This window comes from Kryptolebias marmoratus, linkage group LG8 (genome assembly GCF_001649575.2).
Source record: "Kryptolebias marmoratus isolate JLee-2015 linkage group LG8, ASM164957v2, whole genome shotgun sequence".
Taxonomy (NCBI): Eukaryota; Metazoa; Chordata; class Actinopteri; order Cyprinodontiformes; family Rivulidae; genus Kryptolebias; species Kryptolebias marmoratus.
In genome coordinates, this window is record NC_051437.1 from 19,741,307 (window position 1) to 19,767,899 (window position 26,593).

The 26,593-nt window shown below is 39.8% G+C and overlaps 4 protein-coding genes across 8 annotated transcripts in view; 3 read left to right on the forward strand and 1 right to left on the reverse strand.

Annotated features, from left to right (window-relative positions):
* Positions 1 to 1,637: 1,637 nt before the first annotated feature.
* Positions 1,638 to 4,675, reverse strand: lzic (leucine zipper and CTNNBIP1 domain containing). Of its 3 annotated transcripts, none has more exons than XM_037977204.1 (7): positions 4,473 to 4,675; positions 4,099 to 4,271; positions 3,868 to 4,003; positions 3,650 to 3,748; positions 2,313 to 2,408; positions 2,153 to 2,234; positions 1,638 to 2,067 (listed from the first exon to the last, which is right to left on the reverse strand). In XM_037977204.1, the coding sequence occupies exons 2-7, from the start codon at positions 4,197 to 4,199 to the stop codon at positions 2,012 to 2,014; spliced, it is 570 nt and encodes a 189-aa protein (XP_037833132.1). In that variant the 5' UTR covers positions 4,200 to 4,271; positions 4,473 to 4,675; the 3' UTR covers positions 1,638 to 2,011. The 3 variants fall into 3 exon arrangements, with proteins under 3 accessions (XP_037833132.1, XP_017273086.1, XP_017273087.1); XM_017417597.3 differs by having other exon boundaries at positions 4,099 to 4,225; positions 4,473 to 4,674; XM_017417598.3 differs by having other exon boundaries at positions 4,099 to 4,225; positions 4,610 to 4,664.
* An 856-nt stretch (positions 4,676 to 5,531) lies between these two features.
* nmnat1 (nicotinamide nucleotide adenylyltransferase 1) lies at positions 5,532 to 9,490 on the forward strand. 2 transcript variants are annotated; one of them, XM_017417602.3, is made up of 5 exons: positions 5,532 to 5,588; positions 5,913 to 6,052; positions 6,449 to 6,632; positions 7,362 to 7,486; positions 8,738 to 9,490. In XM_017417602.3, the coding sequence occupies exons 2-5, from the start codon at positions 5,938 to 5,940 to the stop codon at positions 9,136 to 9,138; spliced, it is 825 nt and encodes a 274-aa protein (XP_017273091.1). In that variant the 5' UTR covers positions 5,532 to 5,588; positions 5,913 to 5,937; the 3' UTR covers positions 9,139 to 9,490. The 2 variants fall into 2 exon arrangements, with proteins under 2 accessions (XP_017273091.1, XP_024861993.1); XM_025006225.2 differs by lacking the exon at positions 5,532 to 5,588 and adding an exon at positions 5,658 to 5,815.
* Positions 9,491 to 10,559: 1,069 nt separating this feature from the next.
* Positions 10,560 to 11,940, forward strand: rbp7a (retinol binding protein 7a, cellular). The gene is made up of 4 exons (XM_017417603.3): positions 10,560 to 10,722; positions 10,936 to 11,114; positions 11,245 to 11,346; positions 11,452 to 11,940. Exons 1-4 carry the CDS (start codon positions 10,650 to 10,652, stop codon positions 11,503 to 11,505), a joined length of 408 nt encoding a protein of 135 aa, XP_017273092.1. The 5' UTR covers positions 10,560 to 10,649; the 3' UTR covers positions 11,506 to 11,940.
* Positions 11,941 to 12,460: 520 nt separating this feature from the next.
* Positions 12,461 to 26,593, forward strand: part of ube4b (ubiquitination factor E4B, UFD2 homolog (S. cerevisiae)) — a 17,947-nt gene continuing 3,814 nt past the window's right edge. Inside the window, exons 1-24 of one of the 2 annotated variants that reach the window (XM_017417825.3) lie at positions 12,461 to 12,766; positions 15,279 to 15,498; positions 16,279 to 16,414; positions 16,669 to 16,756; positions 17,077 to 17,221; positions 17,316 to 17,541; positions 17,755 to 18,234; positions 18,994 to 19,098; positions 20,158 to 20,299; positions 20,567 to 20,667; positions 20,853 to 20,967; positions 21,491 to 21,574; positions 21,977 to 22,033; positions 22,319 to 22,435; positions 22,571 to 22,669; positions 22,760 to 22,873; positions 23,026 to 23,224; positions 23,599 to 23,737; positions 23,807 to 23,906; positions 24,081 to 24,208; positions 24,348 to 24,446; positions 25,170 to 25,405; positions 25,866 to 25,992; positions 26,089 to 26,233. In XM_017417825.3, coding sequence (XP_017273314.1) covers positions 12,743 to 12,766; positions 15,279 to 15,498; positions 16,279 to 16,414; positions 16,669 to 16,756; positions 17,077 to 17,221; positions 17,316 to 17,541; positions 17,755 to 18,234; positions 18,994 to 19,098; positions 20,158 to 20,299; positions 20,567 to 20,667; positions 20,853 to 20,967; positions 21,491 to 21,574; positions 21,977 to 22,033; positions 22,319 to 22,435; positions 22,571 to 22,669; positions 22,760 to 22,873; positions 23,026 to 23,224; positions 23,599 to 23,737; positions 23,807 to 23,906; positions 24,081 to 24,208; positions 24,348 to 24,446; positions 25,170 to 25,405; positions 25,866 to 25,992; positions 26,089 to 26,233 — 3,426 coding nt within the window. In that variant the 5' untranslated portion in view covers positions 12,461 to 12,742. The remainder of the gene's footprint in view (positions 12,767 to 15,278; positions 15,499 to 16,278; positions 16,415 to 16,668; positions 16,757 to 17,076; positions 17,222 to 17,315; positions 17,542 to 17,754; positions 18,235 to 18,993; positions 19,099 to 20,157; positions 20,300 to 20,566; positions 20,668 to 20,852; positions 20,968 to 21,490; positions 21,575 to 21,976; positions 22,034 to 22,318; positions 22,436 to 22,570; positions 22,670 to 22,759; positions 22,874 to 23,025; positions 23,225 to 23,598; positions 23,738 to 23,806; positions 23,907 to 24,080; positions 24,209 to 24,347; positions 24,447 to 25,169; positions 25,406 to 25,865; positions 25,993 to 26,088; positions 26,234 to 26,593) is intronic. The other variant, XM_017417826.3, reaches the window with a different exon arrangement.

Below are 26,593 nucleotides of genomic sequence, written 5' to 3' on the forward strand. Positions count from 1 at the left end.
TGTGTCACGCTGAACATCTGCTTGAAAGCTGGTTTAGTTTAACACAAATGTGTACCTTAGTTTACATTTAAATGGCTCAGTATTTTCTTTTCTACCTTTCACAAAAAAACACATCAAAGTATGTCAGAATTAAAAACAAGTCTTCCTTAGGTTAAAATTACATCCAGGCTTCCTGAAACTAGTTTCATTTCATTTGTTTTCTCTTAACTCTGCATTTGCATCAGAGGTGAAAGGAAGTTTGCAAATTATTTTTTGAAGTAAAACAGAACGACAGACATTCACCTGAACTAAAAGCCCCGTGTAGATAAGTGACTTCACGCACTGACATTTAAATATTAGCAGCAAGTGTAATTTTAAAAAAAACACTAGTTAATTTAGCTTTATTATAAACAATGAACAGAAAACACTGCAAACCTCCACAAAACTGAGATGTGAATAATGAGAGAATTATACATAAAAAGACCCCCAACTGAGCTTTTAATTTTTGGACTTTTTGCCTGTTTTTTATGTTTTGTATTTCTTTTGAACTCCTGTAAAATGGAACTGCAGCATCGTGTTAAATCAAACTTCATGCTGCCAGAAAATACTAAAAGTTTTAATGTGACTCGACAGTTTATTGAAGATTACTTGAGCTTAGTAAAAATTCTGGTTCATCTTTTGTCCAAAGCCTTGCACCCTTTTTTATTTAATCTCTCATACAGGTTATTAACATCTTAAAAACAGCGCTGATAAATGTTCAAGTTTGAAAACAGCAGCACAAAGCACACAATATTCTGTCTTACACTGGAGTTATTTGCATTTTTAAAAATAAACGTAGCACAAAAAGTCAGGAAACTTGTGTTTGTTTGATTATTGTTTTAGTTGCAACAATATTACTTTGGAATAAAATATATACTGTTGAAAAGCCTGAATATTTCCCCTTAAATGGTGCCACATTTGTGGGTTTAGCCCATGACAAACTTGTCAGACCTTCATTCCCAAAGACAAACTGCTTATTCTGCCTCCTGTTTCGAGCTCCGTTTGACTGATCTGGACAGGGCCCTGAAACCCTCTGCAGGTTCCTTCTAACGAGGGGCGTCGGAGACGAGCCATGGGCGAAGTGGGCGTCCCACGAGGTGAGATTCTGCAACCAATCCTGCATCTCCACAGTCTGGGACCGAACTCCAGCCTCTAAGACGACAACCCACAGAGCGGGGGTTTATCAGAGACCACCTTCAGATTTTGGGAGCAGAGGATGGACGGGCCTGACTGCAGTTCTGACGTCAACCCCGCTGGACGCCTATGGGATCAGCCCGGGCGTGCTGTTCGTTCCAAAGTGACCAACACAACCATCTTGGCTGACTTACGATAAATGCTGGTTGAGGAATGGGCCGCTGTCCCACAGCAGAGCGTCACCAAGCTGGTGGGCAGCATGAGGAGGAGCTGCCAGGCTGTGTATGGTTCTTCCACATGCTACTGAGGCCTCTGTTTGTTAAATGGAAAAACTGTTTAAGTGACAATATGTCTTGTTTCTCCCAACTTTAATCATCCAATCCAGTGAGCACCAAACAAGCGGCAAAAAGCAAAACGGACTGATTGATAGATTGAAGATTTGGCGAGTTTTTCATGGTCGCAACCCACAAACTCACCTCTGCTGCTCAACCCACACACGTTTTTTATTAACAAATGCTGCTCCATTCAAGGGGGGAAAAACCAGGCTTTCCAACAGAGGAAGATTTATTGCCAAGATGCATTTGTACAATAAAGAAACAATCAACTAAATTCAAATTTCCTTATGTTTTCTACTTAGTTTATATATTAAATCACATCCTCGTACCAACACTAATACAATTTCTAAACAAATAAAAGACATTTATAAAAGCTGACAGGTATAAAAGAGCACTCTGAAAAAGAGTTAGCTTCTATGGGAACACTTTAAAATGCACTGATCATTTACAAAATCTGTAATCAGTTGGCACATTTCTGTCTTAATAAAAACACAGTGTTTTAAAATGAACAGTTTGTAAACTCGCTACACTTTGGTTTTCACTCCGGAGCTAGCTAACGCCATAATTTTATCCTCAGAGCCTGAAAAAGAAAGAAAGACAAAGTAATGTGACCCTTAATGCAGACAATTAGATTGTAAAAAAAACGTTCAGATATTTTTGCTCACCCGGGTTCGCCGTCACTTTCTCAAACTGGCTCAGAATAGCCGTGGCGTTTTCTACGAGGAACGTCTCCTCCTCCGGAGTGAGCTGTTGGAAAGCACGTTCGCAGTTTTACAGCTCATTCGTGGCTTTGGAAGCCGGCGGTCTGTCAGCTCTGTGTCTCACCTTCTCCTCGAGCTTCCTCAGGGCTGTGAGGATTTCCATCTTCTGCTGCGTGTGGACGTCCCGCGACAGCTTCCCCACCATCACCTCTCGGTCCATCTGCACCGAAACCCACACACAAAAAAAACACGACGGAGTGGATGAACGCTACGGATGGGCGGGGAACACAGATCAGCCACAGCATTCGAACATGTTGAGCTACGGTTTGAGCCTGATTGGGTCACTTAACTAAACTCCGGTTCAGTAAAAAGACCCAGGAGGAGAACAGGTTTATCAAGTCGTGACCCTTTAGGTTTATCAGTTATACCTCACAAACTGAATGGTAAAACTGGTTGCACGTTGAGCAGGGAATCTGACACGTTTACAGCTCTCTGCATCTCATAAACGTTGTAAGATTTTGGATTTTTTTGTCTGCTTAAAACCAGCAGGATCGATGAAACGTGTAGCATGACTTAAGACCAGCTGAACGTGTAAATGTGGCTGTCTCGGTCCCACTTTGAGCCGTTCATTTTAGTTTCAGCCGGATTAAAAGTCTTTACGTGAGTATGTGTGTGTTTGTTTGTCTGTCGTGTTAGCAAAATATCCCATGAACTACTGGACGGATTTTTATGACGCTTTCGGAACGTAATCCTGCTCGTACATCTACAACTGACAAGATGATTCAAGATGGCTGCCACAGCTAATCAACCTAGTAAAAACACAAAAGGGCTATGACTTAGCCCATTTTACAGATATGGAGCTGACACTTGGTGTGGTAGTAGCTGAGAATCATCCAGATCTTGCAGGAGATGATGTCATTTACAAGGTTTGACCAAAACAACTATAACTCTGTTCCTTCTCATCATAACATGACTTTAGTTTGGTGTGAAAGGCAGCGGGCGACATGCATTCCTTCAAGGAATGCTAGACGTTTAATCTATCCAGTTTTTAAATCCAGTTTTAGTTGGACTGTAAAATCATTCTGACCAATAATTACATTTATTAACCATTATTGTCTTATTATAATGTAATGCTACGCAGAGTAAACTCTTTAAACTGGCTCACATGACAAAAAGCCCATTCCTATCAAGCATGTAGGGCAGTGGTGTCCAACCCTGGTCCTGGAGGGCCACTATCCTGCATGTTTTAGTTGTTTCCCCGCTCCTCAGCTGTTGATCACCCATTCATTCACACCAGGCGCGCCAAAGCAGATAAACGTCTCCATCATGCAGGACTGTGGCCCTCCAGGACCGGGGCTGGACGCCTCTGATGTAGGGGATGCGCTGGAGGGAAACGTAGTGAGCAGAGTGTTGAAATGAGCTGCGGCTGATCGCTGCACGTTTTGACTCTGCAGTCCAAACCTCGGCCAGTCTGCTCCTCAGCTGTCCCGGCTGCTTCTTTGCAAAAAGCCGGATCACTTCGGGCGTTTTGAATGCTTGGCTGATGGCAGCTTGGATTGCCTGGCGGAGACAGAAATAGCATTCGGAACCGTTCACAGACAAGACAGGTTACACTCGCTCCATAACTCGGTAACATATTCATCTGTCAAAGCGAGCTTGGTGTCCTTAAATGTCCCTACCAGCTGCATGCCACTGAGTTCATCCACCAGAGTCATGTCCCCGGTCATTATCTTCTTCAGGGAGTCGTTGAATTCACCCAGCTGCTCCAGGGTCTCCCTTTTCGTCTCCTCGTACTCCTCCTCGTCCAGCTCCTCCCTGGGGGGTAAACAAACAAACAAACAAACAAGCCAACTAAGGATAAGAAAGGAGGACAGATAAAGTGAAGCCATTGATTTGCCTGACCCCTGCACCTGCAGTCCTCCAGGTCCTGAAGCTGCTGCATCAGCCTGTCCAGCTGCTCCTCCATGTTCTGCTTCAGCTTGCTGGTTTCTGATTTCCCACGAGAAGCCATTCTCTATTCACAGCTCGGCTTCCCAACTTACAGTACGGGAAACGAGAGGAAAACAACCAAGACCTGAATATGCTGAGTGAAATAACAGACTACAGCTGAAGTAAAGCCTGGCGTTATTATGACTGTAATAACAACAGTGTTATTAGTTTATAAAAAGACACCAACATTGCTGATTTGCTGGACGAGTTCAAATATCGATGTTTTCAGTAAACAGTAAAAAAGTAGCACAGTAAGCTTATAGCAAGCTAGCATTGCTAACAGAAAGCATCTCACCGACACTCCCTCTGTAAACAGCTGAAAACGGGTCGGTGGAGGTTTCTGGGTCAGCTTGAAGGAGGTGACCCACAAAACAATCAGAACCACTAAACAAGGACCCTTAAACCAACATAAATAATAAAAAAAGCGTTTACGATTTGACTCGAGCCGTGTGTCTGCAGGGTTTGTGATTGTGAACGTAACTCAAGCAGCGTGGGTGTGGTTAAGGCAGGCCGTTGTGCTATATATTCCAAACCACACTCCTTTCTAAGAAACCTCTTTAAAAAATCAGCCGTAGAGTTCATAACAATTAAAAATAATATTCCTACATGTCAAAATAGAATAGAATAGAATACCTCAAGAGCTCGACAACCCAGACAGCATTATAGAAGCAAATTTCCCCATTGTGGGATCAATAAAGTTTATCTTATCTTATCTGCTCTTAAGCTGATTTATCATTTAATAACTGCACAGCAGATGTGAAAGTCTTTTTTTTTCAGTCCAAAGGACATCCCAGTTCTCCAGAATGTCATGTCTGCAAGAATCATTTCAGTTACATTAGACTCAATACTTCCTGGTACAAATGAAAACACAGGTACAGTTCATCCTTCCTATCCAGAATAAACATTGCATTTAAGAAATAAACAGTATAGATATGTTACTAGCCATAATTTTAATGTCAGTTTATCTGGAATAATTGCCCATTTAATATGCTTGTAGTTGTTCTGTTTTAGTATTTCAGATATCCACAATGTTCATTATTAAAAAGAATTTTTTTTTGTCATATGTAGAGTTGAAAGTTGAATACACACGGATGGAGAAAGTGGCATAATTCCTCATGAGACATTTGTCTTTAAACTAATGACCTTTGAAATATCTGAAATGTTGATTCTCAATAGAATAAATTCAAATTTTTATATTTAAAATGTGTATTCTGACAAGAAACTTTTGCGTTATGAATTTCTGTTTTTATCGATTCCCCTCTACATATTATATGATAAATATGCTTGCCATAAAGTTCTTGGGTCAGTTTGCATCCAGCCAATCAGATTTGTTTATCGTACCGTAGTCGCATACGTCAGCACGTACAGGAAGTGTGTGACATATCAATCCGCTGAAAGTTTGTTTCTGCAGGTAATTCAAGACAGAAATATTAGACTTTTACATGAGAAATCATGACATTTACGGCCACATTGTAGTTTTAGTTCATGTTTTGTCTTCTCAAAATGATTTTGTTTTAAAAAAAAATGGCGGTTCTTAAATGTAAAGCTATTTATTTACATTTAGGTTTAAAAGAAGCTAACAGCTTTTAGCTTATCTTAGTTAATCATTAAAGCTTTATTAGCGCGTCTTCTTTTTAGGTATGCGTGTAATAAATTGTCTCTAAAAAATAAAAGAGCCAAAAGCACATCGCATTTAAAGGTCACAGTTTTTAATCAGCTTTTGTCTCTGTTGTAGAGTAAATCCAGTCCCAGTATGAGGCATGGAGGGTCAGAATTTGACCAAAGTGGTTCTGCTGGCCTGCGGGTCCTTCAACCCCATCACCAACATGCACCTGAGGATGTTTGAACTGGCTCGAGATCACCTGGAAGACACAGGTGGGCTGAGTTGAAAGGGAAATCTTTATTTTTAGGTTCCAGTCGGTGGATTTCTGTCACAGCCTAACATTAATTTCCATTAAATTTCACAGAATGACAGCTTAGAACCTGAACAGAACTCTGCACAGTGTAAAATCACAATTAGTATAAGAAGAAAAATCTGATTCCTTAAAGAGTAACAGAAGGAGTTGCATGAAAATACTCCATTTTACCTGAAAGAGGATGACTTATTCAGCTCGGTGTGTAAATTTGGTAGTTAATGGTTTGATGCTTGCAGCCTCTTATTCAGACACAGAACTCAAATGCACAACATGTTCTTGGTGGTTTAATTACTAGATGTTTATTTTAACATAACGTACTGACTACATCTCCTCCACTGCTCATTTTGTGTCTAAGGTCAGTATAATGTGGTGAAGGGAATCATCTCTCCTGTGGGTGATGCCTATAAGAAGAAGGGTTTGATTGAGGCTCGACACCGTGTGGAAATGACCCGTCTGGCCACAGAGAACTCCGGGTGGATTACGGTCGACCCCTGGGAGAGCCTGCATCCCGAGTGGGTGGAGACGGCGAAAGTCATTCGGTAAGTTTAACGCTCCCGCTTTGACACTTGTGTTCGTGTGGAATTTGTACAAACCACTAAAAGTCTAATCTTATCATCTTATCACTGACGCTAACAAGACCTCTGAAGTAATGATGGGAAACTAATACTCTATAAGCACATCGTCCGTAACGCTGTTAAATTAAACACTAACCTTTCTGGATTTGAATTTATTATTCGTTGTCACTGTTATTTGATCAGTGATTATTTAAGAGAAGATTTCTTTTTCCTTTGTTATTTGACCCATTGAGGTAAAAACACACACATAGAGCAGATTCACACTAAAATAAACAAACCGTTTATCCTTTTAGTTTAACGTTTTTTTACAGACTGTGTTCCGCCGCTGTAACAGACTACAGTGAACTACTCTAAAAGCTGAACAACAGGACTGTTAAAGGTGGTGCAGGTCGATCATTAGTGTGAATCATTAAGGCACCTCACACACCTTTGCACTTCAACCTGCTTATCCAAGCAGGATAAGCAGGTTGGAGCAATTTTATTATGTAGGATGAATCTGCAATAGCCTCTTGACTCACAGGCTCAGAAAACGGGTTATTAAAAGTGAAGCATAAGCTTGTGTTCTATTAAAAATCTACACATGATAAATGATTTTATGTGATGATGACTGAGGGACTGATTTGAGGAATCTGTGTGACAGATGCTTCCAGTATTCTTCTGTAAATGAATATTTTTCTTTTTGTCTGCACACAGGCATCACTACGAAGAACTGGTTGCAGCGGAGCACAACATCGATGACGTGGACACCGTCAAGTACGGGAAAAAGAGACGCGTGGAGGAGAAATATATTGACAGTTCAGCTCATCCTAAAAGAAAAGGTGTGCCTTTAAATACATATTTATCTAAGTTGTCTAAACTTCAAACCTGGTCTCTAATTTCAGAGAGGAAACAAGTCTGTTTTTGCTTCCACTGTAGACAGAACGTACTGTATTCAGCTCAGCTAAGAGAAGACAATACGTTAAAGGTGTGGAAGCTCAGAGTGTATTCTTGTGTGGCGGTTGACAGTTGATCACGTGACTCAAAAGTAGTTGAGGTGCAACAAACAAAAGAGTAATGATGAGAGCTTTGACCCAGTGCTTCAGTCTGAAAGCTGGTGTCGATGCTCAGTCATCCAGGGCATGGTAACTGGACTTATTTTTTGTTCTTGAAGAAGTTTTACTTCCTCAATTTAAAACTGAAAGGTGCAAAGTTCCAAGTGTAAGAAGGTTCCTCGGATGAGAAGTGAAACAGAAGTCCAGCTGCTTTCAGTTCAGCTGGCAAGGATCCCTTCATGAAGCACATTGCTGCGTTGCAGAAAGCTGCGAACAGAAGCAGATGAAAGCGCAGACTGTGCCGTTCACTCACAGTTTGCAGTAACTGCAGAAGAAATGTTGTATTTCACCTTTAAACCATTTATTTTTCACATTAAAAAACTATCAGAGTCACATTTCCCTCCCTGTTAAGACAGGAAGTTTATAATAAACTAGTGGGTTCAGTCAGACATAATTCATATAACTGTGTTAATAATGATTCAGCATTCACAGTTTTTTTTTTTTCTTCAAATTTCCATACATTACATGCAATTTAACTACTTCTGCATACTGTGTGCTATTTTAGCCAATCTATATCAAAACATTCAGCTTATTCAGGAGGTGGTGGCTTTTTTTAATAACTTTTATGCTTTTCAACTTTATTCACAAATATTTTCCCCATAGAAATACACTGAGATCTCCAATTCCTTCAGAAACATTGTTCTTTATGAAATATGATGTAGCAAACTTGCTTTACTTTAGTCTTTTCAAGTCTTTACTTTAAACTAATTCTTTGCAAGTTTAAAATTTTAGCTAGTCTTTTGCTAAATGTAGCTAGTTTTTTGCTATTCTAATCTTTGTTACTTTACTTTTGAGCTAGCCTTTTGCTCCTTTTAGCTAGTGTTATGCTTCTTTTACCTTTTAGCAAGTGGTCTGTTTTTTGTCCTTTTAGCTGGTGTTCTGCTTTTTGTAGCTTTAACAACTCAATTTAATATATTTTTTTTAAAGTTCATCAAAGTTTAGCCTTTATGACTGAGCTCCGTTTCCCTCTGTGCTTAGACGGCCCTCAGCTGATGCTGCTCTGCGGAGCCGATGTCCTGGAGTCCTTCGGGATTCCCAACCTGTGGAAGCCGGAGGATATCGCTGAGATCGTCGGAAGGTACGGCGTGGTTTGCGTCACCCGCAGCGGCAACGACCCGCACAAGTTCATCCACCAGTCGGACGCGCTGTGGAAGCACCGCAAGAACATCCACACCGTCCACGAGTGGGTGACCAACGAGATCTCGGCCACTCACGTGCGCCGGGCGCTGAGGCGAGGTCAGAGCGTCAGATACCTGCTGCCGGACAGTGTCATCCACTACATACGGGAGCACAACCTCTACAGCGCTGAGAGCGAGCAGAAAAATGCTAACGTGGTGCTCGCACCGTTTCAGAGATACACGGACGCCTCGTCGAGCTGATGAAGCTCACTGCTGGAAAACACAGAAGAATTTCAAACAAATCAGACAAGCCCGATTCCGCTGAAGCTTCCACTAGTGCCTAAACTGTAGATCGACCTTTGTGATGAGGGCGTTTTTGGAGAAATTTGTATTTTTCTGACTGAAGTAGTTTAGAAACTGTTTCATGTTTGCAGAGCTGAAACGACACGAGTGGAAAAAACAAAACTGAGCACAAGTTCAACTAGTTTTCACTGCTAAAAATAAACTTTGTTTGCAGCAACGAAACAAGGGTTTTAATTCAGGGTAAAAAGTTTTAATTTAAATAATGTTTCTTATTGCATAAAAAAACCCAATAAAAATACTTTTAAATCAGTGTTTGCTTGAGTATCAGTTTGTTACATGTTTCTCACTCAGTTGGAATTTTCCATCTGTTTCTCTTCCCCTCAATGAAGCTAAAAATAAAGAACTCTTTGTTTCCCAAATTGGAATCCCCTTTTTTAATCTTACAATTCACAGATTGAGGGGTGGGGGGGATTGCTAATCCTGTCTGTTGAGTCTGATCTCTGCTGTTTGAATAAAACAGTTTTAATGGGGAACGTTAACACATCCTGCAGTTCATCGCTGCTGTCAGGTTACAGATGAGGAAAGTTACTAACAACTCTGATCTCATCTGGGCTCCTGTTCAAGAGAAAAGCTTGCATAAAATAAATGAAAATATTACAGGCTAATATTAAATACAGGCAATAAAGCTGTGACTTTATTTGAGATAACTCAGTCATCCCAAATTTGCTTTTTTTTTTTTTTTTGTAAACAGCTCAGCATCATGTGCACCGGCCGTGATTTGCATAAAAGCACTTGGCAGAAAAACGAGGGTAATGATGTTTGTCTTCCTGCAAACTGGAGCTGGTTGAATTCCTTCTGCACTGCATGTCTTTAATGCCGATCTTATTTTTCTTTTCTTTTTTTTTACACGGACAGGTTTGCTGTTTTCAGTGGGGAACCAGTGTTTGTTTGGTCTGTTTGATTTGAAGCCAACAGAAGGTTTAATGCACAGCTCAGACGTTAACAGATGAAAATGATGACCCCTCGTCTCCCTTTTAACTCAGTCGATTTGTGATTTGTGTGAAACTAATAAGAACCGGATGGTTTTTATTCGCCTGTGGCAGCAGTCCGGATGAATTTCAGTTATTTTGATTTATCTTACACTTATTTTTCCTTTCTGAAGAGTGCATTTTCCTCCACTTTTCATTTTAACACCTGAGGCAAACAAGTTTTTAAAAAAAGCTGCTCGTCGGTGAACTGTAAACCTGTTTGACATGTTTCCATTCCCATTTACACCTTGACAGCGATGAGAACCCCTCCCACGCCCTCACGTGCTCCTCGTATGACAACAGACCAGGGGAGGATACGCCCTCTATTATTTCTTAACTTTAAAAGAAACAACAACAGCTTATTTAAGCAGATCTCAGAGCTCTGGATCACTCTGATCACACGTTATCTCGAACAGATCCGTGAGAAGAGAAATAATCAATATGCCGACCAGTTTCTGTGGTACATGGGACATGATCAGCAATGTCAACTTTGATGGTTACATGAATGCACTTGGTGAGTACTTTAAGCCTGTTTTATTCCCAAAATATACTCTCTGGCATTGAAACTTGCTGAACAATTTGAGATATATGTATTTATTTAATACCATGTTGCAAAAATGCACCGATAACTTTGTCTAACATTAAATAAAATGCAACTACAAAAGAAAATGGTGTTATCTGTGGTTGTGCATGAGTTTATGAGTTTTTTTCCCCTCTACAATTCCAGGTATCAACACCTACGTGCGAAAGATCGCTCTGAGGCTGAAGCTGAGGAAGGTGATTGAGCAGCAGGGCGACCTGTTCATCATCAAAACTCTCAGCAGCTTCAGAAACTACACCTTCTCCTTCAGAGCTGGCCAGGAGTTTAAGGAGTTTACAAAGGGACTGGACAACAGGCACGTCAAGGTGAGGGCGACTGGCAGGAGTGTGGAATAAACCCTAACAATAACAAGGGTTAATTTAAATAAAAATGTCTCGGTGTGTGAATGTTAGCTGTTGTGATTTATTCTCATTTTCCCACCCTCTCTCGGTGCAGTCAGCGGTGACATGGCAGAAGAATAAACTGGTGTGTGAACAGATTGGAGAGAAGAAGAACCGAGGCTGGGCTCACTGGATTGAAGGCGACAAGCTCCACCTGGTAGGAATGACCAGAATTATATATAAAATGCTACATGTTTCAGTTTTCCTGTGCTTGCATATGAAATGCCATTTATGAACTATTTCTTTGACCTACTTCCGTCAGGAGCTGTACTGTGAAGGAGAAGTCTGCAAGCAGGTGTTTAAAAAGAACGAGTGAGCGAGGGAGGTTTTTTCCTGAAAAAGCTCAGTGATGAGGAGTCAAATCCATTATGGAAGAAAAACACATTGAAACTGGTATTTTTTCCCCTCTTCTGTGTTTCTCTCAGAGCAGGAGGAATTTTTTGTCCTTCAGGGTATGGACTTTGGCCACTAGATGGCAGTGCTGCATTATTATTTTTTTGGCTCATACTGGTTTGGTGGTGCTGGCACCGAGATACTAAAAGCAGACTAAAAGTTACTTTTGGTTTTCTTCCAACGTGTACTGATCGTGACAGCTTATGCTGTCCATCTCACATTTAACTATGAAAGTTGTAAAATTATCATTTGTGTTGTTGATGTCCAATGCAAGATACAGAGGTGCCGAATGTTTTGAAAGCATTTTTGTAATGTTTGAATTGTTTTTGTAAAATAAAATGTGTTTTTAAAAAATGTACAATCTGGAATCTGGGTTAAATATTTTTTTCTGCTGCTTGTTGAAACTGCACTTTTTCTGCCATCTGTCTGACCGACATAAAGATCATGCACATTCAATTAAAAAAAAAACAGCTGCAGAATGTGGCTTTTATTTTTTTTAACTCTTGTGATTAAAAAATTAAATTAAATAAATATACAGAATGTTAGCAGACATGCAAAGGCTTTAGTTAAGTAAAATTATAAATGTGTAATGCAATAAAAACTACAATGACATATCAGGTTATTCAAAATTTCATAATAATTACAAACTCTTCTATTTGCATAAACATACTAACTGTATCATAAACGAGTTTAAAAAGAACAAATGCAGCCTGCTGAAATAAACTTTTACCAAGTTTAAATTAAACGATAAATTTAAAAAAATGTTTATTGCATTTATCTGCCGTCCCTGCCAGCAGTAAATCACGTTTTATCACCAATTAGACTATTTTCTCAAGCGACGTGATGACGTCACGCACTCCGTTCTCCTTCTCGAGTCACGTGACGTAGTGTAGAACCAAAATGGCCGCTGTTGTAATTTGACGTATATAATAAGCTAGCTACTTTTCTTTTTGTTTAATTCTTGAGGGGAAAAAAACTACCAAACGAGAGGCGGTTTGGACGCTCCGTATCCCGTCGCCGTTCCTGTATCGGTGTCCCGGTGTTTCTCTTTAGGACAATCAAGACTGACACCCATCCGTTGAACGAGTTAAACTATGCATATTCTGGCTGGCACACCGAAGCAACTGAAAGTGAAATAGCTAGCTAACTTAGCTGCGGTGATGGAGGAGTTGAGCGCAGATGAGGTAAGGTGACAATGGAAGAATGCACAAACTAAGTACAAAGCAGAGCTTGAATTGACCGAGGTTCCTGTTTTAACTTTGAAAATGTCCCCCACACCCCTCCTCATCCTCCTTTAAGCTTCGTGGGGTCTCACAACAAGCCGAGTTGCTTCAGAGAAAAGGTAGCAGAGCTGTTAGCCCAATTTGTAAATGGAAGAAATCAATTGGCGACAAGCTGCCACAGTTGTCTGAACTCTAGGACACGTTTGTGCGTATTAGCCGACCAGAGCCACGGCATTACAGTTTTAAGACAGCTCGTTACTTTAAAGAGCGGATGATCAAGAAGTCAAAGCGGGGTTTTTATTATTTCTGTAGCCGTTGGCTGTCATTTAGCCGGGGAGCTTTGCACCGTGCTAACTAGCTAAAGTCAATAAGCCCCGAATGCACGCATTTGATTTTCTTCTAATATTTTAGATTAAAACCAACTAAAGTCAAGCGAATATAATTTCCTACTTTCGTCTGGAATGTGGTTACTCGCGTTCACTGTTTTACAACGGCGTTACTTTTAAAAAAAAATAAATGAAATAGGTTTGATTGTTGACTGTCGCTAATGTTGTTCTGTTAACATCAGCTTACGGAACGACACAGCAGAAAAGACTCGACCTTTCAGCCACCGAGCGGAACCCTTCAGCCTCAGATAATATCATGCTACATTTATTGTTTTGTTACCTGGCTCTAGCGCATTGCTGCCGAATTAGCTCTTAGTTTAGTTTGCTTAAATTTTACAACAAAGGTTGACTCATACAGCAGGTGTTTTTGTCAAGTAAAATGTCCTGTATTGCTTAGCTTTTCAAGCATGATGACATTAAAGTAAAAGTGAAATTACTCCTCTTAATCTAACTCACCCAAACCTCCCATTCAGCTCATATTTACATCCTGGATTTTATGTTGAAAATTTGATGTAAAACCTGCTTAAAATGTAACCTGAGCTTATTTAGACATTAGCTGGATGTGTTTAAGTTGGTCCACATGTATAACTACATGTAGGATAAGCTAATAAACTAAGATAAATATATTGTTTACACATCAAGAAGAAGGTTGCGTAATTTGGAAAGCAGCAAGTCGAGCTCTCACAGGCTGTTGTTATGAAAAACAGATTCAAAGAAATCAAAAAGGCATTTATAAAAAGGCATTTAGTTCTGGCAACATGGTTTTATTTTTATTTTTCTAAGAAAGTTTCAGACAAACATAAGAAACCCAGAGTGTAGAGAACCTTGAAGTCATCACGTACTCTGGTAACACTGAATGTCAGCTTAGTTTGTGAAAAATAGACCAAATTAGCTGTTTTCAGAAAGTGTAAAATGGAGCAATATTGTTCATAAACAGTAAAATTTCATAAAGTTTTGAGTTATTTATGAGTACATATTTTTCCAAGATAAATCTCTTTAAACCTTTGGCTCCAAAACTATTTTAAACACAATCTGTTTTTTTTTTTTTTTTTAAATATTGTTTGTATGAGTTTCTGCACGTGTCACTACAATACAAAAGATGATCAAAATTTGACTCTAAGAGAGCAAAAGCTACGCAACAGCTGTTTGCTTCAAACTATTTTTTTGAGGGAGGTTTGCAAATATTCAGCTTGAATTTCTTCACAGTCTGCTAAAATGTGAGCAAAATACTATTTAAATAATGTTAAGAGTTCAACTTTCAACATTTCATGACTAGTGTTTTGATCAGAGCTTGAACATTTTTTCAAATCCCATAGAATTAATTAGTTTTTTAGTTTCTTTTTCAATGAGAGGCAGTGTAAAAAAAAAAAGATCATCTATTGTAATGTGTTACTTATTCAAAATGTAGTCCAAGTCAAGGTTTTATGTTCTTGGCAAGAGAAGAAAGATCAGTCCTCCTTCCAGCTCTTCAATTACACTCTGACAAAAAGAGATTGATGATAAAGCTTATCGTTTTTATCATTCCCCATGGTCTGAACAAATGCATTAACTTTGATTTTTAAACTGCACAATGATTCCAAAATTATATATATATATATATATATATATATATTTTTTTTTTTTTGATCCATCCATCTGAGGCTACCATTAACACAGATGGTTAATACAGATATCAGAATTTTTGAGTTTTTCATTTGCCCTCCCATGCTTTTCATAAAAACACAAAAACAAATGCTGCACCTTCGTGCCACCTTCCTTTTTCTTGAAGGTGATTTAGTTCCTTAAATATCATCATCTCTCACTCGACACTTTAAAGACAGGCTCGAGATCTGTTCTTTTTGCATTTGTGTTCTGTGTGAAATGACCGAGGTGGAATGGGAGATGGATGTTTACCCACCTCTGCTGGGCCTCTGCAACAAAGGTAGTCACAGAGACAGGTTGGCAAGTAAGCCTGAATGGGGGGGGAGCATAAAGTGACGCCCAATAAAGTCAAGGAAATCAATAGCTAGTTAAACATTTGAACAGTTTAGATGCAATCTAACCTGCACGAAGCACTTTGACTGAATATGCGCGTTTCAACCTTTAAGATTCGCAGAAGGCGCCTGGCACGACTGGCGGGAGGACAGACATCACAACCCAGCACCCCTCTTAGCACGCCCCTCACATCCCCACAGAGAGAGACTCCACCTGGACCCCTCCCTGGACCCTCAGGTGTTGCACTCCAACCCGTACCACCAGCTGCCTCTCAATCATTGGGGCTCAATGTCCACAGTGGTACCCCTGCCACTTCCCCTATGGGCACCTCTGGTAAGAAATCAGTATCTGCTGCTTGTAGGACGTTAACAAATTACTTTATTCAAATTACTGTTTGTGCCTGTAATACTTCAGGTTGAAAATGGCCTTCAACTTTGTTTCCATATCATCAAAAACACAATGTTATTGCCAAGTTAACCCATGGGACGTCGTCTGAATTGAGTTTTGGCATGACTCTGAAAGGACAATTTATATAATGTAAACTTGATATTTGAATAATAATAACAATTTAAAACAAAACATGGAATAACATCAGCAGACTTGTAAATATCCGTGTTGCTGTTTGATTTAGAAGTGTTAGCCCAGCGGGTTTTCATCCAGAAAGCCATGTATGGTTGAATGACTGTTTCCTGGCATTGTTTGGTGGTATGCATGCAAGTGCTTGTTGATAGCAATAGTCACTTTAAACTTGTGCTTGACTTGCTATGCCAATTTGATTTATATCTTTCAAGCTGTAATGACATTAATGTCCATATCTGTAGCCTGAAACCTGAACAGACACTGTGATTTAAATAAGAGCAACAAAAAAACAGAAGAAAAACAGAAAAGAGATTACAGAAACCTTAAATACCTAGATGTTTATTTTTTGTCTTTATAATGTTACAGATTTAGAAAAGAAATATCTAGTGTTACAAAAAAGTAACCAAACTTAAAGCCTAACGCTTCCATTCTAACCTAAGTCGGAGTTAGAATCACAGAGAAAAATGTCCAGTATTTCAATCAAAAAGTTTTTTTTGTGCTTCAGATAAATGAAACATGCTTGTGCTTTTGCAGGGGTGGCATATGGAAGTCAGAGCAGTGAAGGTGTGAGCTCCCTCTCCAGCTCCCCCTCCAACAGCCTCGAGACACAGTCCCAGAATTTGTCTCGATCGCAGAGCATGGACATTGACCCTGCCTCTTGTGAAAAGAGGTAAAAAAAAAAGTCCTACACTGCCTTAGGCTTTAAATGTTGAACACTTTCTCTCTGTGAGCTTGAAAAGTGGCTGTAAAATATGTAGTCCTCTTCATGTCACAGGACGATGGATGTCATCAACTTCTTAAAAAAAAAATGACCCTGTCAATGTTTGATTTGTCATAAAAGAGAGGAGACAAACGAGACATTTGGAATGAGCTTTCAGCGTATGCAGAGAGGTCTAAAACGCTTTGCCTTTCTCTTTTCCTCAGCATGTCCCAGGTGGATGTAGACTCAGGGATTGAGAACATGGAGGTGGAAGACAGCGACCGCAGAGAGAAGAGAAACTTGACTGAAAAGGTAAACGGCTGCAGTACGCAGTCAAAAGAGACATTTTAACCCAAATTGTTTTATTTTGGCTTTAATTTTTGCTATGTAAAGATAAATTTAGCTTTGAAAAGATGAACGTAAAATATTTATATTAAGTATTTGCATATTTAAACGAGAATAATTTTTGACTTTTCAAAAATGCAATCTTCGCTTTATTTCAATTTATTTTGATTCCTTATAAGAAATATCTTTCTTGACCAACTACAGACCGACCAATCAGTTGTGATAGGTATTTGGCACATGCTATGTTTTTACCTCAACCTTGTATCAAAGCATTTAATTTTTCCCAGGAAACCTCTGCAAACTCCGATGTCTCTGAAGAACAGGCTCTGCATCTTATTTGTAAGATCCTCCGCGTATCGTGGAAGGAGCAGGACAGAGATGTTATCTTCCTCCCTTCGCTGGCTGGAGAGTTTCAACAGAACCCTAAAGATGGTGTGAACTGCATCTTTTTGCTTAAAAACACAAACTTTTCTTTACATTTAACCAACAGTAATAATTGGTAATATGGTTACTTTTTTATCTACAGTGTACTCTGACTTTAAAGACTTCATCAGCCAGATTCTGATGGAAGTCCTAATGATGTCATCCCAGTCAAATATCCACAACCCGTTCGCCAGCTTGACCGCCACCTCACAGCCAATTGCAGCAGCGAAATCCTCTGACCACCGTCTGACGCTGGTGCAGCCCCCTAGCCAAGGTGACAGCCCAATGGGCCCCAGCGCTGGATCCTTTGGAGCAAGCTCTCTGTCCAGGCAAGTACCTTCACTCAGCGTTGTGTGCTGTGCTGGTTGACTCCCCACAGACAGAGAAAGACTCTTTTTATGGCTCGTGTTTCAAATTTTCTTTGTCTTGTGGCTGAAGGTTGTCATGTGTCTGTTCTAGTCTGTGTGAGTTTGCTTTGGTCGTACCTATTTTTGTCGTCAAATCATTTTTGCCAATGATTGTCTTATCAATGTTATCCACAGTCTATATGGGTGTGGTAGTCCTCATCCAATGGCTTTGGATGCAGCCAACAGGAGTTGCCCATCTCTCTCCACCCCGACTACATCCACTGTTCCTTCTACACCTTCTACCCCACAGTTTATTGTTCCCCCCAGCCCACCTGCTTCTGTCACTCTGAGGCACTCCCTGAACCCTTCCTCTGCCCCCATGCCCATCTCCCAGCGTTATCGGCCCTACTCTGTCACCACTTCCTGGGGAACACTTTCCCCAGTGAGTCCAGGTCACAGAGGATTTAGTTTCCCTGGACCTTCTCCCAGCCCGGCTGGGCCCTCTGTTCCTCCCAACACCCCAGTTCCTGCAACACCACTTAGCCCCCAGGTCCTCTCCTTGAGCTCGCCAAGCCCTCTCAACCAATCCTCCTCTACAACCCCTTTTGTGGTGCCACCTTCTCCCAGATTGAATGCTCGACAGGCTGCCTTTGCTACCAGGATCCCGTCATCTAGGTATCTCATCTGTCATTTGCATGTCCGTGTGGAGAGCAAACATACAAAAACCTAAACATTTTGGATTTACCAGCTTTAAGATTAGATATGATGTATGTCTGTTAATTGTTTGGCCAAATCTGTTATCTTTTTTTTGTTCAGATCAATTCTTATATTACTTTTCACCTCTAACTGACTGATGTTTATACTTTTCTTAACTGAATAAGATTTACATTGGGAGTCTGAAAGTCAGTAAACAAAGCTGTTTTCTGTGCTTCAGAAATTTCAGCTAGAAACAAAGATTTTGTCAACAACCTAAATGAATGGATTTTGTTTTTAAGCTGCATTATTTTGTCTTTATTTAATCTTTCTTATAGCTGTTTGTTGCTAACATTTTTTAGGTAGGACCAATATAAAGAATGTACAGTTTAACAAACAAGATCTTTGATTTGTCTTTGGTCATAAAGTTCTCAAATAGGATTTGGCCTGTGCTACTTTGTGTCGCAATCAATAAGGAACAGGTTAATGCAGACTTGTGTTATCCTTTGACAGCGTGTTCACCTAACATGTAAAAGCTGCACACAGATAGTGTTGATGAGTGTTTAAAACACAGCACTGTAAGTAGGCTTGAAAGAATTGTTTTCTCTGTGCTCCCTTTCTCTCTCTTCTCTCGTGACGTGTAGCTATCCCTAATTTGCTTTTATGTTTGGTTCTTCTTTGACGACTCAACGCTTCTTATCCAATTTATATCCCACTCCCTTCTTTTTCTCGTCCCGTTAGCCCCCTGTCGTCCCTGTTTTTTGCCCTTTCTGATATGTCTCAAGACAGCAGTGATGCAGATTCTGGGGAGGAGGAGGATTTTGCACAGGTTCAGTTTGGGTCCAGGTACACCGCTGCACGGTGTGTGTTCATACGTTTGTGCGCGCTTGCTCAGGGATGGACCTCCTGCATGTTCCCAGTGGGTCCACCAGCCTTAGCACTAATGAAGCACAAATACTCCAGCTTAGAGAGAAACGCTGATGACGACTTTCAGTCTTCTGGCTGTTAGATTGATGGTTGGGGGTATGGTCTCTTAACTGGTGTGATGTGTATTTTTGAGGTAAGTATTGGGAAAATATCTGGGTAAGGATAAGTGGGATTGTTGCTGCTTTTTTGATTGCTGACTCATGAAAACGAACAGAAACTAATCTGAAAGAACCTTCACGCTGAAGAAAAATATCACCCTCACTGTCACATAGGTGTTGCAGAACAGCAATAAGAGACCTCTTTGGATATGGACTGTAGGTCATCTAAGTACTAGATGGTAGACCTGAGCTGTGTCTTGATTTTTAGTATTAGTAAGAATTCTTGAACTATATTTGTTTTAAAACCACTCTGTCATCACATCATCAATAACAAAGATTTAATTGGAACTTTTGTTTAACTTATTTTAGAAAAAAATCTGCATTTAACAAATTAGTGGTGAATTTAACCATCTAACTTTTGCTGTTTCTTTTTAGGCTACAGTATTGTATTTCAGATTAATGAATAATGTCGCTGCATTCATTGCATTTAACCAAGTTTGCAATAATACCTACTAGATTGTGTTGCGCTTTGAGGCCACTTGGTATTACAGCTGACCACTAACAACAGTTTGAGCTTTTATCTCCTTGGTCAGATGACATGTGTAAAGGTAAATGTTGCCTCTGAAATTGTTGCTCTTAAATATTATAATTTTTTTTAAAACCCCTTTTAAAATAATCTTTTAAAGAGTCTGCGCCCGATATTCGCTGTACTGTTTTCAACATTTATGTTTGCGTTTCAGGACCATTGAAAGTTTGGTTTTAAGCTTGTTAACCACTTACACATAACTGTTCAGTGTTATTAAGAGATCTCTCAGTTTGGTGGCATTTTCTGTACTCTAATAACCCTCTCTGTCTTTGTCGTTTACCTTCCTGTTTGTAGTCTCGGTGCATGTGGAGGGGGGATGTCAAGTGATTCAGCCAGCGATCGCTTCACAATTGAAGCATGCAAAGAGACAGAGATGCTGAACTACCTCATTGAGCGTTTTGACAGTGTTGGCATGGAGGAGAGGAAAGCTCCGAAGGTGGGTGGCTGTCTGCAGGAGAGGATTGTGTTTGTTATCAAAAGAAAATTGTATTCTGTGAATTCTGTTAAAGCATTAATATGTTGGATATTTAATCACTGTATTTCTTTGAAAATAATTGACGATTTCCTTTCAGTTATTTTCACTGTGTCTAAATTTGTATCAAACGTTTTGAGGACAGAACATTTTGTGTGTCAGGCTCGGCAACGTTGCGTGTTTAGAACCCTTCTTTTCCTGATTCCTCTCCCCTTGTTTTCCCTTTCGCAGATGTGCAGCCAACCAAATGTCAGCCAGCTTCTCAGTAACATTCGCTCTCAGTGTATCTCCCATGTTGCCCTGGTCCTGCAGGGGACCCTGACCCAGCCGCGGTAAGACACCCATCCATTCACTGTGACTAGCCTCTGAGTTGTTTTCTTCTCAGTTGTTGTATGTATGTAGTTCTGTTCCTTTCACACTCCATCTCCATGGCAACTACTCTCTTCACTTTGCCTTTTAGTCAAGTTATTTATTTATTTTCTATTCACAGTTTTTCCTGTCTTTTAACTGCATGTAGGAGCCCCCTCCAACCATCTCTGCTGGTACCTTATATGCTGTGTCGGAACCTTCCCTATGGCTTTATTCAGGAGCTTGTGCGTATTACCCATCAGGAGGAAGAAGTTTTCAGACAGGTGAGACCCACATTCTTTCATATTTCATTTTTTTTTTTTTTTTTTTTTTTAAACAAAAAACCATTTACTCTTAACTGGTGTCTTATGCTGAAACCACCTCAGCATCCAGGAGCAGAAAACCTTTTTAAACTGATTTATTTCATTATATATTCAAACATTTGAGTTATCTTCTAGGTGTCATTGTTATAGTAATTTGATTATCTTCTACACAGCTGAGAGCTGATACCTTTGTTAATCAGTTTGATAATAGCCAGGGTTGGACTGAATAGAGTGAAGTCAGTATGTTGGGCTTCAAGTATAAATTGGATTTTATCAATAACACAAATTTAAGGGTACAGGTCAGTGTGGAGTTTTAAATCATCACAACCTTGTGGAATGCGTAACAATATATATTTGAACTCAGACTCAATGTTAAATAACAAAATCATATTTAGAGCGTCATCTCTGAAATGCCTTTAATATCATACCAGTTTTCTGTTTCGCAGACACTAAAACAACCGTTTTACTGTCTTGTTTTTTTCAGATCTTCATTCCCATCCTCCATGGGCTTGCACTTGCTGTGAAAGAATGTTCATTTGACAGTGACAACTTTAAGTATCCCCTCATGGTAAGGAGACTTTTTCCTGCATAACTAAATGGGAAAGAAAGAAATGTTTAATTTACGTGACATATACAGCACAGCAGGCTGTTATCAGGAGGCAGCCTGCTGGACAACATCTCTACTTGTCTTTAATCTACAGAGTTATAGGTTTAGAATACTCTAGTAACATAATGTTCACATTCTGCTGTTTGGATGTATTTGATTTTTGTGAATTCTTGAAAGTTTCATGGAGTGAAAAGTCATTTAGGAACCATGCAAACATTCTGGCTTTTTGTAATTTAATGCAAAGTGTTTTTGAAGTAAGAGAAAGAGCTAAAATCCACCTTGTTACCTGCTTTATTTGTAAAATGTGAAGTGAGTCTGAAGAAGATATAAGCTTAATATTTGTGTACTTTTTTGTTTTTGCAGGCATTAGCTGAGCTTTGTGAAATTAAGTTTGGAAAGACTCACCCTGTGTGCAACTTGGTGAGTATGCGTTTAGATTTCCAGAACTGCAATATGCCATAATTCCTTCTTATTTCTCATGGCACACTTGTTTTGTCTTTTTTTTACTATTCATTTCTAAAATATACCTAAAAGGTCAGTCAAGAAGAATGTCCTTGTTTGTACTTAGCAAAAGTGTTTTTTATTTTCTTGTTTTTTTTTTTATAGCAGCATAATTAATTGTCATCAGAAAGGAGTTCTGTTTATCCAGACATTTTTATGGTCCACAGAAAAAGGTAAAAAAATATTTTTTTTCTTCTGTTTTAGATAACATCGCTGCCTCTGTGGTGTCCCAAGCCTCTGAGCCCTGGTTGTGGCAGAGAGATCCAGAGACTGTCCTATCTCGGAGCGTCCTTTAGTCTTTCCGTATTTGCTGAGGATGATGTGAGTCGATCCCTGTTGGATCCGTTAACCTAAAGGAAAAACACCAACAAGAGGCGCACACCTATAATCTAACATTGTTAAAACTGTTGAATTTTATCAGTGAAGTACTCATGCAGCGTGTGTGTATCTGTTTAGACCAAAGTAGGGGACAAGTATTTCTCTGGCCCAGCCATCACCATGGAGAACACACGAGTTGTCAGCCAGTCACTGCAGCACTACCTGGAGTCAGCGAGGGTGACTCAACATTACCATGATTTTATTTTCATATCATTTACAGTAAAACATAATGAAAGCTTTAATTACTGCTTTTTTTCTTCTTGTCAGGGTGATCTGTTCAAAGTTCTTCATAACATTCTGCTAAATGGAGAAACGCGCGAGTTAGCTCTTAATTACATGGCAGCTCTAGTCAACTACAATGTGAAGAAAGCTCAAATGCAGGTATGTTCCACATCAATACCATTTGCACAATAGGAGAAAAATGCAGCAGATGCTGCGTGCACATGCTTAGATTATCATTCCTCTCAACAAGCTCAATCCATCTCAAGGTTTTGACATTTTTTTGGGGGGTGGGTAAATAATTTTTCTTTCAGACTGATGACAAGTTGGTGTCGACAGACGGCTTCATGCTCAACTTCTTGTGGGTGCTGCAACAGCTGAGCATGAAGATCAAGCTGGAGACGGTGGACCCCTTCTACATTTTCCATCCGCGGTGTCGCCTTGTTGTCAGTCTGGAAGAAACGCGCCTGAAAGCCACCATGGACGAGCTCAAAATCTGGCTGACTAAACTGCGTAAGTCGACTCGAATGAAAATGCATCATTGCAAGACTGATGGAACAATGTAGTGACAACATTTGGGGACTTTTTTATTTCTATGATGTCAATTTTATAATAAAAATAATATTGAGTTCCTAACTTCTGTCATGTTAATGAAGTACATGAAATACTTCTGGAAATTAATTTGTTTTTAGTTAATATCTAAGAAAGAATTCACTCTGAAATAGAAGGGATTGACTCTACTGGTTTCCTTTTTATTGTGTGTAAATATACAAAATATCCTCTACATATCCTAAATATCCTGCTGAATGCAGTCATAACCTGTACATTTTGCTCATTTGCCTTCGTATTAGAGTAACGCATAATAATTCATCTCCTGAAATGCACAGATGAAGATCCCTCAAAATTCTCAGAACCCAAGTTCCCCACCGAGTGTTTCTTCTTCACACTTCACACCCACCACTTGTCCATTCTGCCTTGCTGCCGGCGCTACATCCGCAGATTGCGTGCCATCCGAGAACTCAACAGGTACACATACACGCAGGCATTTATAGCATATTCACAGTGTAAGTGTATTAATGATGTTGTTAATTTTAGGACTGTAGAGGAGCTCAAAAACAGCGAGAGCCAATGGAAGGATTCTCCCCTGGCGAGTCGGCACAGAGAAATGCTCAAACGATGCAAAACCCAGCTCAAGGTCAGTCCTAGTAGATGTATCTGCCATTTTGTAGCCGTTTATTGATCAAACCTTTAAAGATTTGTACTTACCAATACTTTGGCCACTGGAGTACTTGCTGAAACATGCATGATTCTATAATAAAGCTGATTCGCAGCAATGTGAACCTTACTGTGTGTGACATTGTCCTATCAGAAACTGGTGCGAGCCAAAGCTTGTGCTGACGTGGGCCTTCTGGATGAGAACCTGCTCCGCAGATGTCTGCAGTTTTACAGCACAGTCATTCAGCTCATTCTTCGCATGGTGGACCCTGCCTACCCCAAGTGAGTCACCACACTACTGACGGACCTCGTTGTTGTTTGCCCCCCCCCCTCCTCCTCCTCTTTGTCATGCTGTGTTTTATGTCAGAGTATATTATAAATCAAAAAGCAGTAAACTATTTTTATCTCTTCTGTTTCACAGCATCACGATGCCGTTGAACCCTGAGATTCCCAAAAGCTTTGCTGCTCTGCCCGAGTTTTACATTGAAGACGTGGCAGAGTTTCTGCTTTTTGTTGTGCAGTAAGTTCTCCTTTTGTTTCACCGGTCAGTCACGTCTTAACAAAGCATTTTTGTTGCGTTAATGAAGGTAACAAATGTTCATTTTTAACATTTATTTAAATGACAATATGAGAAGAATCTATTAAAACTTAGATACTTGAGTTGCATTTTTTAATACACAATAAATTAAAGGCTTAAATTTCCTTGAAGGAATGCGCTTTTCATGCCAGAGTTTTAAACTAAGATCATTTTAGGATGAGAAGGGACTGACTTAAAGCTGTTTGAGTCAAACCTTGTAAATGATGATAAGATTCAAGGTCTAGTTGGCTCTCAAAGTATGTGTTGTGAATGACCCTCAAAGACTACCACACAACATTTTGCAACAATATCTGCAAAATTGGCTCAGTTATATCCTTTGTTTTCTAAAGTCGCCTAGTTGTGTCGGCCATCTTGAATAGGGTTGACACCTTAAGTTAATCAGTTGTAGATTTCATCCAGTGATTACTTTCTAAATGTTTTAGCAGAATTTATCCAGTGGTTGATGAGATATTTAACTGAGAGACTGAAATGAACACCCGCGTACACACACAGACACCAGCAAAAACATTATCACCCTTTTGTCTTTGATGGCAGGCGATAACGATCACAGTGCAATAAGTCAGTGACTGAATTATTCAAAGCTGTGATTTACAAGCTGACATGCTTCCCCCTTTTTTTTCCCCTTCCACACCCCCGTTCTTCCAGGTACTCTCCCCAGGTTTTATATGAGCCATGTGTCCAGGATGTTGTCGCCTTCTTGGTGGTGTTCATCTGCAGTCAGAACTACATCAGGAACCCGTACCTCATCGCCAAGTTGGTGGAGGTGCTGTTTGTCACGAACCCTGCCGTACAGCCTCGTACTCAGCGATTCTCTGAAATGATGGAGAACCACCCGTTGTCCATCAAACACCTGGTCCCTGCTCTCATGAAGTTTTACACCGGTGAGTTTTATGTACTGTAACTGTAGCCACAAGCTGCTGGTTACTAAGCTGGAAATTTATAGATTAATCTAACAGCAGCATAGGTAGTAGTTTAATGACGTGAAGCTTTCAACCTGCAGTTATTGATGTTGGAATAGCAAGTAAAGAAGTAACGTTATATTTTATAGAAGACTGACAAATTTCTAATTTGTCATAAAGTATTGACTGTTGAGCTCCACTCCTACTTAACATTTAGCTGCTAGACCCCAGTGTTGGTGTTTTGCTTGCAGAATAAAATTAATCATGTTTATTTGATGGCTATTAAATATCTTAAGTTGGAGCAACTAATGTGAAATCTTGCAGTTTCTTGTTCACTTCATGTACTCACCAGCATTTGTCTGTTTAATAGTGTGTTCTCTGCAGAAATGAAAGTCTTTATCCGATACATGTTTCTTTATTCTACCTTTTATTTCCTGCTTAGATGTTGAGCACACTGGAGCCACCAGTGAGTTCTATGATAAGTTCACTATACGGTACCATATCAGCACCATCTTCAAGAGTCTTTGGCAGAATATTGCCCACCATGGCACCTTTATGGAGGAGTTCAAGTGAGTTTTCTGCTGACAAATAAAATATACATCTAAGACTCCTGGTCCTGACTAAATCTATTCTTCTGCTTGTTTTCCGTGCTCACGCCAAACTAGCTCTGGCAAGCAGTTTGTGCGCTACATCAACATGCTGATTAATGACACCACCTTCTTGCTTGATGAGAGCCTTGATTCCCTGAAGCGTATTCATGAAGTTCAAGAAGAGATGAAAAACAAGGAGCACTGGGAGCAGCTGCCCAGGGTCTGTACTCTTGTCTTTTTTTTTTTTAAACAAGAATTACACATGTTCAAGCAGCATTAAAAACAAATAACAAAAATGCATATGGGGGGGGCATCTCCAAATAAGTGAGGTCCAAAGTTGAACTTGCTATCCTAGTTAAGGTCACAGTGATTGTGAACTGTGGAATAAAATCACTTTACATGTAAATGTTATCAAAGTTTGCATAAAACTGTGGGAGAACCACAGTGCTGGTTCTGTTGGACCTTAGTGCAGCTTTCGACACTGTTGACCATGACATTTTACTGAATCGACTGGAGAGTTGGGTTGGACTCTCCGGTCCAGTGCTCAACTGGTTTGAATCTTACATAAAGAACAGGGATT

Excerpts from the sequence above, each read along its gene's own strand:
- lzic (XM_037977204.1), bottom strand. The coding sequence starts at position 4,199 with ATGGCTTCTCGTGGGAAATCAGAAACCAGCAAGCTGAAGCAGAACATG. Across the intron at positions 4,004-4,098 it reads CAGGACCTGGAGGACTGCAG|GGAGGAGCTGGACGAGGAGG; the intron begins GTGCAGGGGTCA and ends TTTACCCCCCAG. Across the intron at positions 2,409-3,649 it reads TGAGGAGCAGACTGGCCGAG|ATGGACCGAGAGGTGATGGT; the intron begins GTTTGGACTGCA and ends GTTTCGGTGCAG.
- nmnat1 (XM_017417602.3), top strand. The coding sequence starts at position 5,938 with ATGGAGGGTCAGAATTTGACCAAAGTGGTTCTGCTGGCCTGCGGGTCC. Across the intron at positions 6,053-6,448 it reads AGATCACCTGGAAGACACAG|GTCAGTATAATGTGGTGAAG; the intron begins GTGGGCTGAGTT and ends TTTGTGTCTAAG. Across the intron at positions 6,633-7,361 it reads GAGACGGCGAAAGTCATTCG|GCATCACTACGAAGAACTGG; the intron begins GTAAGTTTAACG and ends GTCTGCACACAG.
- rbp7a (XM_017417603.3), top strand. The coding sequence starts at position 10,650 with ATGCCGACCAGTTTCTGTGGTACATGGGACATGATCAGCAATGTCAAC. Across the intron at positions 10,723-10,935 it reads TGGTTACATGAATGCACTTG|GTATCAACACCTACGTGCGA; the intron begins GTGAGTACTTTA and ends CTACAATTCCAG. Across the intron at positions 11,347-11,451 it reads AAGGCGACAAGCTCCACCTG|GAGCTGTACTGTGAAGGAGA; the intron begins GTAGGAATGACC and ends TACTTCCGTCAG.